Source organism: Beta vulgaris, chromosome 2, assembly GCF_026745355.1.
Source record: "Beta vulgaris subsp. vulgaris cultivar EL10 chromosome 2, EL10.2, whole genome shotgun sequence".
Lineage (NCBI taxonomy): Eukaryota > Viridiplantae > Streptophyta > Magnoliopsida > Caryophyllales > Amaranthaceae > Beta > Beta vulgaris.
This window is the reverse complement of record NC_079203.1, coordinates 9,669,592-9,685,029: the sequence shown is the minus strand read 5'-3', so window position 1 is coordinate 9,685,029 and position 15,438 is coordinate 9,669,592. Positions and strand designations below refer to the sequence as shown.

General features: G+C 35.9%; 1 protein-coding gene across 2 annotated transcripts; it reads right to left on the bottom strand.

The window, feature by feature from the left end:
• Window positions 1-321: 321 nt before the first annotated feature.
• On the bottom strand, window positions 322-14,911 carry LOC104887407 (CSC1-like protein RXW8). Of its 2 annotated transcripts, none has more exons than XM_048638281.2 (12): window positions 14,614-14,911; window positions 12,516-12,939; window positions 11,355-11,501; window positions 10,907-10,970; window positions 10,464-10,673; window positions 9,240-9,413; window positions 6,395-6,693; window positions 4,731-5,010; window positions 2,277-2,555; window positions 1,256-1,489; window positions 969-1,146; window positions 322-865 (listed from the first exon to the last, which is right to left on the bottom strand). In XM_048638281.2, exons 2-12 carry the CDS (start codon window positions 12,794-12,796, stop codon window positions 843-845), a joined length of 2,169 nt encoding a protein of 722 aa, XP_048494238.1. In that variant the 5' UTR covers window positions 12,797-12,939; window positions 14,614-14,911; the 3' UTR covers window positions 322-842. The 2 variants fall into 2 exon arrangements, with proteins under 2 accessions (XP_048494238.1, XP_010670326.1); XM_010672024.4 differs by having other exon boundaries at window positions 322-869; window positions 14,614-14,908.
• Window positions 14,912-15,438: the final 527 nt, after the last annotated feature.

Here is a 15,438-nt window from a genome sequence, read left to right as displayed (position 1 = left end):
TGAAAAAGTATAAAACAAAAATCACATAAGTAGAGATAAAAGGTTTAAAGCAATTGTTTCAGAAAATATAACACATCAAGTTCGGACAAGAGGTACAAGATTTTACCATCGAAATCACTTGCCATAGTGATAAGATTTTATGTTTACATGAGAAACTTAACTATATATTGAGGCCCTTATTTGTTAGAGGCCCTCTGCAGTCCCCCCAACCTCGAACAGGTCCAAAACAGCTCCTGTATAAACGTTGTGCACTCTCTAGTATAAACGCATATATAATGTCAATCAATACAACTATCAAGTATCAACCATAACAAACAAATATGCGAGAATAAAAACTAGCCAAGCATACAAGCTTTTATTTTTTTTTTCTTTTTTGAACGGTAGCCCAGCGCAAAAGCTTGACGGTCTGCCAAAATGCAAATGAAAAGACGGATTCGGTACATTAGGATCTTTACATTTTCATATACATTCTTTTTCCTGTTCTCTTTGTGCATGAAAATCTCTACACTCCAGAAGGAACTGTACGTATCAAGCATGCTAAATGTGTTGGAAGAATAATACACTTTTGTACATTATAACAACAGAAACACACAACATTTTGTATTCCCTCATTTCCTGTACAAGCCTATACCAATATTTCCCCTACCAACTTGCTTTTCCAAGAATTGATTCAATCAGAGATGACCACTATACAGTTGCAGAAGATCAGAACCAAAAAAAGGAATAAGATTATATAAAGAATAGTAAAAAAAACCTAGCCTAATGATGGAACTACCTACTCGACTTGGATTCCACTTCTGCGTTGTGATTTGTAGGCCAAGATTTGCCTACAGATTCGTCTACTATGATTTCTTGACTAAATTCACTTTCTGCCGGAAAGGAAGAAAGGAGTTAGCTGACCAATATACCAAATAATTGATACTAGTAAAATAAAATATAGAAGGAAAAAAAGAGGAGATAATAAAAACCTGTTTTAAGTTCTTGTGTGTGCCTTAAGGTGTCTTCATCATCAGAAAGGTACTGAGATTTCCTTCTGGAGCGACCATAAGTAAGCCATTCAAATTGACTATAAGCAGTTTGAAGCCGTTGATATATTGCCTCCATCCTCCCACTTTGCTCATCCTGCTGATCCAAATCAATAAGAACCTGCATCATGTGATACATCAGACTAATCACTCCTTATTCACTTCGCGTGATTACAGGAAAGGGGTAGAGATAACTGATGGGAGTGCACCCCAAAATTTGACTATGTTACCTCAGCAGCAATGTTTCCATAGACAGGGAAAAATCTCCGCCTACAGTATTCGTTGAATAGAAGTGTACATATGGCCAATGGTATAGTAAATCCAAAGCAGACTGTTGACCTTTTCAACACAAAGACGCCCATAGCTATAATTTGTGCCAGTACCAGAGAGAATATGGTTGAGGTTTGGACAATGGGCCAGTATTTACCACCACTATCATATTCCGTGATATAAACATTGATAATCTGAAGAGTTATGAGCAAGGGAACACATCAGTGCCAGTATGAGCAAAGTTGAATATACATATCTCCTGCATGATGCATAAGCTCAAGCCCAAAAGAAACTTTTTTGTAGAAAAACATTATTGTTCATTTTATTAACTTTTAGATATTCCCAAGTTCGACGAGATTTTCAAACGTAAATGCAAAATCATATGACCATTCGGCTTTCCTTTCCTCAATGCCCAACCTATTCATCTAATTTCCGCGAGCTTTTTTTCTTCTTACCATAAGAGAACATAAAAGAGATCATCTTTCCTGTCCCACACATAAAGTTTCCCATATTCGTTGTCTCTGAACTTTCAACAACTATTAATGTTGTTGCATCAATATCTTACTAAACTTCCTTCTCACAAAATCCTATGCACCATCAGGCGTCACATTGTGAACCAAAAAAGAAAACCATTTAATAACCAAGGACTTAGTTTTGCCATTTAATAACCAAGAAACAAAGTTTCTTCAAAGATGATCCTCTAGTATTTCTTCATACTCATGACCAACTATGCTAAAAAAGGAGTGTACAACATTATGAACAATAATTAGAAGGCTTATCATTAATTCATTATCGTTTGCTCCCTATGTAAAGTTAGGCAGGATTCAATGCAGATGAAAGAAACATGTTCAATGGGCATGATCAATTTGGAAACAGTTGTGCATCATGCAGAAAAAACACCAGGCTTTTTCCAAGGCCAACCTTAACCCGATCACTAACAAAAAGTCTAAAGCAATGCAACTTAACAACAAGAAAATATACCTGATTGCGGTACACAAGATACGCCAGACAGAAATACACCAGCAATAATGGGAGAATCAAAGGTGCCAAGATTGAAAAACTCAAACCAAGAAGTCCAAATAAAAGGATTCTTGGGACTTCAGAGTGATACGGAAAAGTGTACTCTCCGTCAAATGGGCCATGGTCTTTTCTAAGAATGACCTTATAGATGAAGTTACAGAGAAGTGGATAGAGTTGCACAACTTCGCATGCCAAACTGGTCCAACCTGATGTCAACACATAGGTCATAAAGAATTTGACCTGCAAATTTTTAGTCACTAATTCAAGTAAGACAACCTCTTGCAGCATCATCTAAACCAAACCAGAAATCATTATGAAACACAAAGGATCAGTCATAATTGCTGAGCATGTATGCAGGACAGAACTTATATTTAGGGCTTATACTAAATATTCAAAAACACATAGCGAACAATAATATTGTAGTGGTAGAACCCGGTGCAAGAGGTTCTTGCCAAAGCCAGTCTAGGAAGGCATGCATAATACACGCAGACTAATTCACAAGTTAATCCCATGAACTCATGGGCTGAAATGAAAATTTTTAGGTCACTAAAAACGTGGAAATCAAACTACATTTGACAAAATTTAGAAAAATATGAAAAAAAGGAAAATCAGTGGCATTTGAAAAGCATGCAAGCAGGATGAGACATTTATGGTAACTACGGTATATTCGAAAAATATGCATGCCCATCATATCCAACTCACAGTAGTTGACAGATATCAACAACATCAACATCAACAACAACATAAAACCCTATACTCTATAGTTTTCAAAAAGAAATTATAGAACGTTATGAATGAAGGTCCTATAAAAGCCAGTCTAGGAAGGTAGTCTAATTCCACTTAGATTTTCGGGTTTTCATGCTTTGACTTTGTTGTCTCTTATTCAATAATCAAGACTAAGCGAAACTAGATAGAACAAAAAAGGGATCCTATTACTTATTAGTAGCTCTCACCTCTTCAAACTCTAATTACTCATTAAAATGCTCATATACTGTTAACTACTCAGGTATTATCATGGAATAAACGAACCACCAAATGTTTCACTTAGGTCTAAAGAAACTAAGCTGACCATTTTTTGTTGAAAGTCATTGAAGAGAGAAACAGAATGGATTGGAAAAAGACATATTTGAAATAAAAAAGAAGAGCAATAATGCGAAGGTATGATATTTTGGAAAATTGGTTGGGAGAAGATTGTTGTAGAGAAGATGGATTGTCTAGGTCTCCTCTAATTAATTTTGCACAATAAACTCAGGGAATATATTTGGGTATATATCCAATTACAGTTCATCCTTTTTAAACAAAAAAGAATATTTCTAGTAATGAATCTCATTGATGAATTACAATTCTATCTTTTTGAATGGAATATCTTTCTTTAGCAAGAAAGCTCACCGCTCTTCATACCACCACTAAATTTAATCTCAAGAGATCACACTAAACAATGCTTTAATTTCACCTAAATATTGCACTTAATATTATGTAACACATCCTGTGCATTGCATTGGATCTAATTCTAATTTTGTTGAAAAGAAAGGAAATGAGAACAACTATAGGACAACAATTCCTCACCCCTCACAAAATCTAAGCTCTAAGGAGAGACCCGCATAATTGACACCAATTTCTCCAACTTTGAGTCACTATGAATTGGATATATAGATACCCAATGATATGATAAATGTTAAGTCACTATAAACTGGCTCATCATTGAGGGCATTAGTATCATATCCAATATCTAACCTGATTTCCTAAGACTTGCCCACATCACTCGTTATTCTAAAGTCATCCAGCAAAAAAAACCCACCTTCATAAAAGTAATTATTCCCTTGAGAGAACATATGAAATAACCATTGTCCCTCGAAAAAGCCTATGCTGTCAAAGCAAAAACACAACGGATGAAATGTAATCTTAGAGTCCTGCACAATAGTAGCGGCAACATTTATCAATACCACTGCAGATTGCACCTACACACTTCTAATTTTCACCAAATCCACATTTTGATCCTGCAAACCACTTACACCCCTCCCAGGTAAATCAAACTCACATCTTGCAACTCCAGAAATGGCTACTGGATCATTTGCTTGAGAATATTATGCATTAGCCTGTCTCAAATAAGATTCCAAGCACAAAAATCTGTGTTGATCTGAACAAAGAGAGCTTATTGGTACAACCTATGACTCACTACACCCTCCCCAGTCAAATAAAAAAACAGGTGGCGAAGTAAAAAATAATACGACCTTGTCGCTATAACACTTTATGCTACCTAATTTGCAATCGCTAACTTGAACTAGGGTTATCAATTTTCGCATTACCAAAGTGCTTCTTTGTGAGAAAGAGGGGTATTAGAGGGAATAATATGGTTTCAAACATTAACAACTGAGAACTGAGCAAAACTATAAAACAAAAACAGCAGACTCTTACCGCTGCTGGCACTGCTCCAGCTGCAAGTTGTAGAGGTATGTCTTTCGGTTGGGAAAAGACGCTCAGCTTATTGAGTACAGTTCCAGATGCAATGTTAACAAAGAAAACATTCCAGATTGTGAAAAACAAGACTTTGCAGCAGGCGCCCCTTTTCCTCCCACTTCGAGAGATTGACCCCTCAATTGTTGAAAAGAGTATCATCAATGGTGGGACAGTATAGAAAAACAATACCAGTATGACACTAGGAAGGTACCCTGTAACCAGCTGACTCACGTATTTTCTGATAAAATGAAACAAAAAAAACATTATAAAGGATAATGCAGTATGAAACGATTCACATTTGAAAACTACTTGCTCATATAATGCCAGCTCGCTTTTCTTGTCTAAGCAGTCCATTTATTGGACAGCAGAGTGCCAGAAAAAAGATCATGATACGTTCCTACACATGAGGTAAGATGAATGGTAACAGAATTCAGCTTCACAATGCATGGATGACTCAGGCAAACACAAAGAAAGACATACCCCAATCTTTCTAGGGAACTGACTGTTCTATTTATCATTTTCTTACTAACGGCTTTACTTAAATTCATGAAGGGACAATTCATGACATTGAAAATTGTTCTGGCCAGAAAAATAGACAATGAGCCAGCAGTTCCTAGGTTAATGACACATCAAAGATGATCAAGATGCCAATTGCCAGCATTCCACAGCTCACTAAAGGTTTCTGATTAAATAACCCCTACTTAAGAAAGATCAAAGCAAAATTGATTCAGCAACACTAAGTTCCCACGTTGACCATTGATCAAAATGGCAGCATCCCACACGTCATTTAGGGCAGCATCCCACACATCATTTAGGGCAGCAACCAGCTTAATAATGATGCACATTGGATTAACATAAATTATCGCAAATTCAAACCATCTTGCAAAGATTATCCTAACATTTGATTATACTGGAACAATCCTAAGTTGGATACTTGGATCATAGACCCACAAATCACAATGGATCAGCGAAGGCAAGACAAATAAAGTTTTGGATTATTTTGAGAAGGTCTTCCCAAAGGGATTATTTCTAAATACTCTTAAGTTGGAATATTTTGAGAAGATAGGTGAAAGTTGGGATTCTCCATGTCAATTTTCCTATTAGATATATGTGTCCCATACTGCTTTCATTAAAGTTTTAAGGCATTTCCTGCTTAAGGAAAAACAGCCAAGTACCAACACAGGATGTTGGAGAAAGAAATTTCCACTTTTCTTCATGAGCCATACTAGAGCAATTTAGTTCTTTAAACTGCTAGCAGCCTAGCACCTATGTAGTGTCTATATAAAGTATGTGAGCAAAATTTAGTATTGCCTGAGGGAATTCAGAGTAATGCTAAATTCCTTTGAACTTTTGTGTTGCCTTTATAGTTCATGGATGACAATATGACATTCCTCATACTTCCTCCATTCTGAAATAAGTGAAACGCTTCTCTCAAAAAACTCTCACATAAAGTGAGAGGTGTTTAACTTATTTCAGAATGGGGGAAGTATTAATTTTTCACCGGCATCTAAACAATGTATATACTACATCAACCACAACAAGCTTTTGATCACTGCTCAGGAAAGGAGCAAATCATACTAGCTGAAAGCAGTCCAAATCATCATTCTCATCATGTCACTTACTTGTTTAGCAGTCCTCTCAAGAAAGGAAATGTCAGCTGGAGTGTATTTAAATTAGCCAAACTCTGCACAAGAGCAACGGGAGCTATAAAGAAAACCAGGAAAGCTGCAGTAGCCAGAAGAGTCGCTGTCCTCCGCAACCAGAATTGCCTATATGGAATTGCGAGGTTTGGCCAATATATATCACGTGGCTCTGGGGCCTGATGCGTAACCCACAACATTGGGTTTGATGATTGAAGAGCCCTGGCAGCACAAGCAGCCGCATAGCGGGTTTTAAAAAACACAAAAGCAGCTGGACACTCCTGGAACAAAAAGCAGCTCAAGCTATCAAACGAAGTGATAGTTACTTCCAAAAGTACCACATAACTACATAAAAATAAAGAGATTCCCTATGAAGACATAAGTGGCTGTCAAAGCTACAGAATAAATGCAGCACTTCCAAACATGAAGAAATTACCATTAAAGGAGAGTGGGCGGGAGAGGACAATGCAATTACTCATGTATGAAACTGCTAATAATCCCAACCTTGGTTAAGCTAATTTATTTGTGTGCAACTGAGGGGATCCAAGACGGACAAACAACAGTAAATGATTACTAGATAGAGATTGCGAGTAAATAAGTTGTGAAACAAAGAGAACGCCACAAGTCAAATCATTGCCCAGTGCCCACTAATGAAACATAAAGTAGCATATTAAACACTTTGAGTGAAACAATACCAAATTACATTGCATAGAAAGTGAATCAACATACTGGAAGCAACTGCAAGAACTTACCATAAATCAAAGATTCCCTGTGTTATGTTAATATTCAAGCAGAACCAAAATGATATTAGAGTTATCTTATATCACTATAAACTATACCAGAGTTATTTTCTACACATCCAACACCCCACCCCACATTGGCAGGAGATCTCTAGAGAGATAACGGAAACCTTGATGTTGATATTGAGACCTAAGCCAATCTAATAGACAAAAAGCCAGCAAAAGTTTCCTAAAGAAGTTACAAATCAACCTAGTTTCTCTGAATTTCTTCAATGAAGTAAGTGATCAAGGCCTTATACGCCTTAGCTAATAAAGTAACTAAAAAAGTAAGTCTATCCCACAAATCACCTCAATACGGCATCCCACCCTGAACACAGAATTGCCATGAAAGTATTCCAAAATCCATAAAACGGACCTATGGCAACTCCATAAGGACCAGAACAGTATGACGAAAAAGCAAGACTCACTGTCCACCAAAAAGAAGGACTCCTCCAGAAATTACGTGCCACCTCACCGGAAGGAAGACAAGTGAGGAAGTGTCACTATTGACATGACACAAGTCACACAAAATGCAGATATCTAGCGAATAGACATCTCTGGTCTATGCCTTTGGAGCAGAATTAGTATTAACTCTAACCAAAGCAAAAGTCCATGCAAAAACTTTCACCTCCAAGAATCCCCCACCTCTAATATTTGAGGAGATGGAACCATAATTAACAAGATGAGCTCATCTATCTCCCAATCATGGGCATGACTCTGTATGTAAAGATCACCAACTTTCATCACCAAAAGATAAGATTCGAGCACCATATAGAGAAGATTAAGTATCAGTAAACAAAGGAAGTCAGCAGATAACATTTGCTCCCACAACATCCTCCCAAATTTTGATGCGATAACCGTTCTATTCCTAAAGAAGACCATATAAATTTCTCGGGCAATCATATGTAAATGTAGCCCATACTTCGCTCTGAATGACATGAAGCCACAATGAGTTGAGTTCAAGAGGAAAGCATCACAAACACTTCCTCACCAGATTTTAACCAATCTCCCACCAGACCTCCTTCCACAATAGGTGAACATAACAAGTGCCACTGCACAAGATGGCGCCTTCTTCATATAACATGTATTGCAAAAAGAAATACCAACTCTCTAACCCTTCATCATTTCATTTGCATTGTTGTTTCGGATAAAAACAACCAAGATGAAACCACCGAAGATGCTCGTCATAGTCATGCATTAAATAGAATTCAAATTAGGTAATTCTAATAGAGCCTTTTACACTAGCAGAGATTCACCAGTTCGACACACCCTTCAGTGATAGGTTAAGATGATAGTGTTATAGTATTGCCTTTTACTTTCACTAATTAGCCCATGATGTCACCCGAATTGTATTTGTATGTCTATCCAAACCTACTCCATTTGACCCCACAACAGGTCAGCAGTATCTTCTTCGTTCACTGTTTGGCATGCAATGTCAGACAAAAATACATTGTACCTATCTTAGGCAAATATACTCCCCTAAACTCCACATCTCCTACGAAGGCACATTTGGTAACTTCAGCTGTCATAATTTACTTTGTAATTATACCAATATCCCCCCCCCCCTCATGAGTTACACAACAATCCAGGAAAATTCATGAAGGAACAAGAAGAAGCTCCTATATAACATCAAACTAACATCATCCCCACTGTATCTCAAGTCAATATGTAGTGAGATAAACATAATCCCGTCCAGCCCCCATCGACATTTACCCAGCCCTAAGTCATTTCTTTACTTGCACAGTTGTACATGTACCAAAATTACTTACAAATATTCTATGTAATTAACACAAAAGAGATGAATAACCTCTCTTTTCATAAGCTCAAGATACTCATAATGGCTGGATCAAGAGAACTAGAGATGAAGAAAGAGATTGTGAGAGAAAGAGAGTAGTCATCTGCTTCAAATCAGTAAAAAGTTATAAGTAAATATAACAGTATAAGCAATTATACGTGCTAAACGAAAAGTGAGCAGGAAGAAACAAAAAAAGATACGACGACTCTGACACAACACAAGTAGCACAATAGGTGAACTTATCATTACTAACCTTTCCTCTATTATCACGCAAGTCTTGCAAATCCATTTTCCCTTTTTCACTAACTTCTGGTTCATCGACAAGAATATTGAATAAGTTCGGACGTCCTCCTCCCGATAAACCACATGAGTGACATGATGGGATGCTATCATGATAGAGAACATCATACATCTCCCTGACACTTTTCTGCATAAGAAATGTTGAACAAGAAACCAAGGTCACCTTTTTAAAGTTAGTTGTATCGACAATCGACAAGTGATGAAGTTGAATATAATAAAAAACTCTAACCACTTTTAATTAAGAGAAAAGCTTCAATAACAGTAAGAGCAGCACTAGATGAGCCCAAAATGACACTTCAATATTGTCATGAAGCAAACATTTTCATATAGCATTATGGAACAGTCGGCTGGTCAGGACACCAAGGTCTGTAATTTTGTATACATTATACACTTTATGATGGGTAATCTGTCCATTTTCTTCTTCTTTTTTCCCTCTTTTGCTTTAGGGAAAAAACTGTTATATTGATTGACCACTTTCTAAAACATCAGTAGTCAAATACATCAAAAATGGAAGGATGGTGAGATACAGTACAACAAAAAGCTGACTACGTAATCATGATTTTTTTTGTTAGGTTCCTATATTTGTTGTCCAGCCCACAGACAGTAAGCTTCAACACCTTTCAACTAAGCTGCTAAACTAACATGCTATAATATCTGTGCTCAGCAATCACCAAAATCTAGAGAAGAAGGATAGCTTGCAATGTTATCCATGCACATAATAAGAATGATTCTGCAAATAAAACTGTTGTGATTGAACACCATTAAAAACATATTAATAATCTTGGGCCAACTTCACAGGAAATTAATTAAATCTCATACTGTCTAACTCTAACACCCTCCAAACTTGTATCCTATCATGTACAGATATCCATCTTGACAAATCCTTAACACAAATGCTATCGTGATCACATGTACACCTTCAACAAATGAAGAGACACAAGGACTATATAGAATTATTATGCAAAAAGGAGGAAGGATTGTATGGCGACCACATGCCACAAAATTAGAATTTCATGCAAAAAATATACCCTCTGATGCACATAAACCACGCAGCTGCATTTAAGCATTGAGATCCCACGAATGAAGCATGTAAAATAAGAAAGAAGAATTCTACCACCAAATAATACTGATAGTAAGTCAACATACTAAATCACAATTCCTGAGGGGGAATACATACCATCAGCTTCTCCATTTTCCCACAATGATACACCATTTGGTGTGAGAGATATGAAGATGGATAGTACTTCGTAAAATAATTCTTCAACGTAGTACTATATGACTCTTCTGCAGACCAAGGTATACCCCGAACAAGTACTGCAAATTGACTTAAATCTTGAGCAGATCCTTTAATATAGGCAAGCCTCCTCCTAATAATACTTTTATTCTCCTGAAGAAGATACCAAAATCACTGTTGAAAAAAATAAACCTTACAGAGTAGTACAACCACTAAGTTGCAAGCTCGAAAAAGAAATCATATTCATGAGAACTAGGTTACAAAATACATTGAACTAAACAATATAAATATGAAATTTTGAAGAATATAATCTAGTTTGCTTATAAGCATATGGCCTATTATTCTGAAATACGAGTAATTACTATACAGAAGGTGTTTATACTTACAAAGTACAGAAGAATGCAAGCTGAGCACGAAATAATGTATAACGCAAGACAATGAGCCCAAAGCCTGAAAAAGAAAGCCAGGAATAAACAACAATTATTCTAAATAGCATAATGTATATACAAATAACTGCTTCTCTAATGCCTTAATATTTGTCGAATACGTGGGAAACCAAATCCATATTTACCATCATCAAATCAAAAATTGAATGTGAAGGATGAATTCTCTTCTTTAAAAAGTGGGTAAGGGAAAAAAAAAAAGGACACTCTAAATAAAAAAAAAAATTTAAAAAAAAGATGACACTAAAATGTGGTATCTGATGATCTTGACAAAAACTTCTATAGTAAGGTAATCATGATATTGAAACAAACCTTGATAATATGATGCTTACCCCAGAAAGGGGGAAAAAGGAGGGACGCAACTACACTAGAAACGAAAATGCAATCATACCATCTAGAACCTTCTTTGACATTCTGAGTGGTAAATACTTCCAGTGACTCAGAAGGAATAAGCTTGTGCTCCATTTCTTGTCCATAATAATTCAAAGGCAGCACAATTGCAGTGCAGACAATTGCAGCAATAGAGAAAATTCTAATACTGCAAAATAAATTAATAAAACAGTATCAAGATTGTAAAATGAGACATATATATAGAAACAGATATTCGACATTTATCAGGGAAGTGAAAAACCGAAGGGATAGGCAGAGAACATGAACAGGGAGTGGAAACAGTAAATGATGGAAGGACAAATATATTTCAACAGCAGCTGACACTTACAAAATAAGAGACGGTCAAAAAACAAGAAAGGGCCTAACTCTAAGGCATTATACCCAGCTCAGAATTTCGACTGTGAGACAAATATTATTCCCTAGTGTAAAGTTATGTAATTTCAATTTCTTGAAAAGAATATATCCCTCCCGACTCCAGACAGATTGCCGTACTTCGCTACTTACTCAAGTTATACTGAACCATCTGCAGAAGAGAAGGTAAAGAATCTCAATGGCATCATAAAAGGAACAAAGCTGTTATGACTCGACACCGGATTCAAGACACAATATATGTTTTAAGTTTCTAATACCAATCCTGAAGAGGCGATTTCTAACCTTATGCTTTAAATTGATTAGTTAATAGATCCCTAGTCGTGGTTGATGATGAGCTTGTGATATTTCTCTTTTCTGGAAAGTAAATATATTGAGTCACAAGCACCAAAACAAGTTGGGAAAACACCTAAGATGAGTACAACACGATAAAGGATGTTATTAATACAACTCTATCTGGGATGAATCTGCCAAAATGAGACAGGCTTTACATTCACACTCCCTCAGTTTTTGTTACTGGACAACTGAAGTCGGACACAACTATCAAAAACTTAATTCATTATTACTTGATGTGAATGATCACTTAAAAGTCAACAATTACTACATATTGTGCTGCATACATAATCAATTTTGACAAGTAAAACTCAAGTGTCATTGATGTTACCAATTACAACATCATATCAGAAGCGCTACAGGGAGTAAAACATTGGATATTTGTAAACAACATATACTAAATATGAAAGGAGGGAAAACATCTTACAAATTCATGAGTTTCAAAAGCAGGATTACTCACCTGAATACTAGCATCCTCATCAAGACAACAGCATCTAATCCCCCAATAGCCAATATCACATCTTCAGATGTCTCCCAAGCCTTTAAAATCCAACTAGGAGAAGGTACAAATCTCTCAAACCAGTGAGGATCATCACGTGTTGTTCGCATCTGTGCCAATTTACGTCCAAAGTATACATTTCTATTGCTTGGTTGTTTCCTTAATACAGAATACAATGAAAAAAGCACACAGCAAACACCTATATTGATCCCTGCGGAGGTTAAAAGAGCTGATATCTCCATTTTAATCCACTAAAATAAGGAGAGTTTGACCATATTTTAGCAGCAAAATATAGGATAAGAAAAACACAAATTTTTTATATCATAGAGCGATTATGAAAGACCGGTTCTGTGCCAACAAATCAACTGATAGCAATTCGCAGACGCTGCAAAAAGGACAAAGTTCTGTATCAGGAAAAAAAAGCAAGAGAGCTGATTAGAAGACACATTCACAGGAATAGTAGGAACATTGAACTATGAGCACTATATACCAAAGCTAGGATTACAAAAGTTTCTTCAATATGAAAAGGAGGGTGCACGCGAGAAAGGGGGATAAGTGTAAAACAAAAACCCACATCTCATGTTTGGGAGATTACATAGCACCACCAATTTCATGTCAAGTTGGACATGATTTTGGACTATGATCACTACATGTACATACAAGCCAGGATTACGAGTTTACTTTACAAATACAGAAGACAAAACCTTTTTTACTGGAGTTGAGTAAGAAAAGCTCAAAAAAAATATCATAGATAAGTCATTGTGTCCGATTGAATCTAAAACCAAAAATACAGTTTGGACCTCCTGTTTTTACCCCCTACCATCCCTATTGTCTACAACTTCCCTATTCCAAATACCTCAGCCTCTCCTCACTTTTAACAAGAAATATATGGACACTGCAGAACCCCAAAATCTATAGCTAGTGAAGATTCACAGACTAGATGGTGGTAAAAGAAGCAAAAAGCTCATCAATTTTTCCCAAACATGAATGCAGCTTCGGAACTTATGTATGGCAAAACTTGTGAGCTTGTAAAGCCCTGTATTCCACATGAAAAGTTGTCATTTAAGAAACAAGTGCTTGTTAACATGTAATCCAAACAACAACACAAGGTCACCAACAAACTATCCAACTCCTAAGCCAACAAAACCCCTGTATAAGCAAGCTACAACAACATACTCCCTCTGTCCCAAATTAGTTCAAAATTTGAACACTTCCGTTTCTCATCCATCCCATAATAGTTTTAACATTTCTATTTCGCAATATTTCTCTCCTATCCTTTTGGCCCACTACTCTCTCTATCTTTCAATAAAAATACCTCACTTTCTCTCTAAAACATACTACTACTTAGTACTTAGCAGTGGAGAATGCTTGGTAAACGCACTTGGTAGATAACCCACTAGACACAAACACTTAAAAAATAAATTCTGATGCTGAATTGCAATCAACTTATTTATAAAACGTGTATTTGTAGCGGGTCATCTACACCGATGGGTTAACAAAGTTTTTTTCCCTCAACAATCTCTTATAACATCTAACTCATTAATAAAATAACAATTAATAACCGCACAACAACTTATCTCTTTAACTATGTGTCATGATGATTGTTTGAACTAATCAATGACGGAGAGAGTATCTATTTATACACTCACTTCATGAAAATTTAATGTTTAATCCTAGCAAAATTCTGGTTATAATTCTTTGTGGCAGAGAATATAAGCAACTTTGTCACTTATTTACAGTATGAAACAAACTACCAACTACCCCTCAAAAAAAAAACAAACTACCAACTAAAAGTGCAATTCCCTTTCCCAAAAAAAGAAAAAAAAGGGCTAAAAGTGCGATTTTTCACAAATGTAACTGATCTTTTGAATTTAAAGATTGCATTTAAACACAAAAATTCAAAAAAAAATGACAGATGATAATTCAAACACAACAAAAGAAATTAATATTAACATCAAATCAGTATCAATTCAATAATTACACGTTAACTTGAAATAGCTCGAATAAAATTATAAAAAAGACTGCAAAAATTCCAGAGAAAAATTGACATTAAACATACCTCTCAATTGAAAAGAAGAAAAAAAAGAGAGAGATTTGCAATCTTGTTCTTCCTCTTTTTCCCCTCAATCAAACGAAATTATATTTAAAGAAGAATAAAATTGCAACAAAATTCAACCGAATACTTCGCTTCAACTTCACATACACAGAAGAGAGAGAGTAATGAAACCCTAAAATTAAAGCGAATTAAATTTTGTTTTCTTATTTTTTTGGCAATGATTGAAGAATTTGAATTTAGGGAAAAGCAAAACGAAGCAAAAATGGAGCGATGAGTTTTTTTTTTTTTTTGATAATTATTTATTCAAACTTATTATTATAAAATGAATAAATTAAAAGAAAATAGGGGAGAAAGCAACGGCCCATCCACGTGGGACGGTGTGACTGGAAGATGGCTGTGGACTTGCTGACACAAGATACGCACATGACAACGTGGCAGTTTTGCAGAAATGAATGAATCCAGCGGAAGTATAAAAGGGTTGAATTATTGCGTCATGTGGATCGTTGCCGACTTAATACTACTCTGTCTGGTAGTGCATAAATTCATGGGAATATAATTTATTATGTGGGAGAGGAGATTTTGTCAAATTTTGTCACATTGTTTTCTTTGACGTGCATGTTTGAGGTCAGGAAGCAATTTACATTTACATTATGCTACATTTTGTGGTGGTGGTGGTGCTGTTTGTAGAGCATACGTAGTGGTGGAACGTCTCACCCTCGTCGAACTTTTTATCTTCTTGTTTTTTCATCTCCTTTTCATATTTTTTCGAACCACTACTTTCTAGAGTATTGATAGAACACTAACCGTTAGAGATCATTTGGCCTCTAG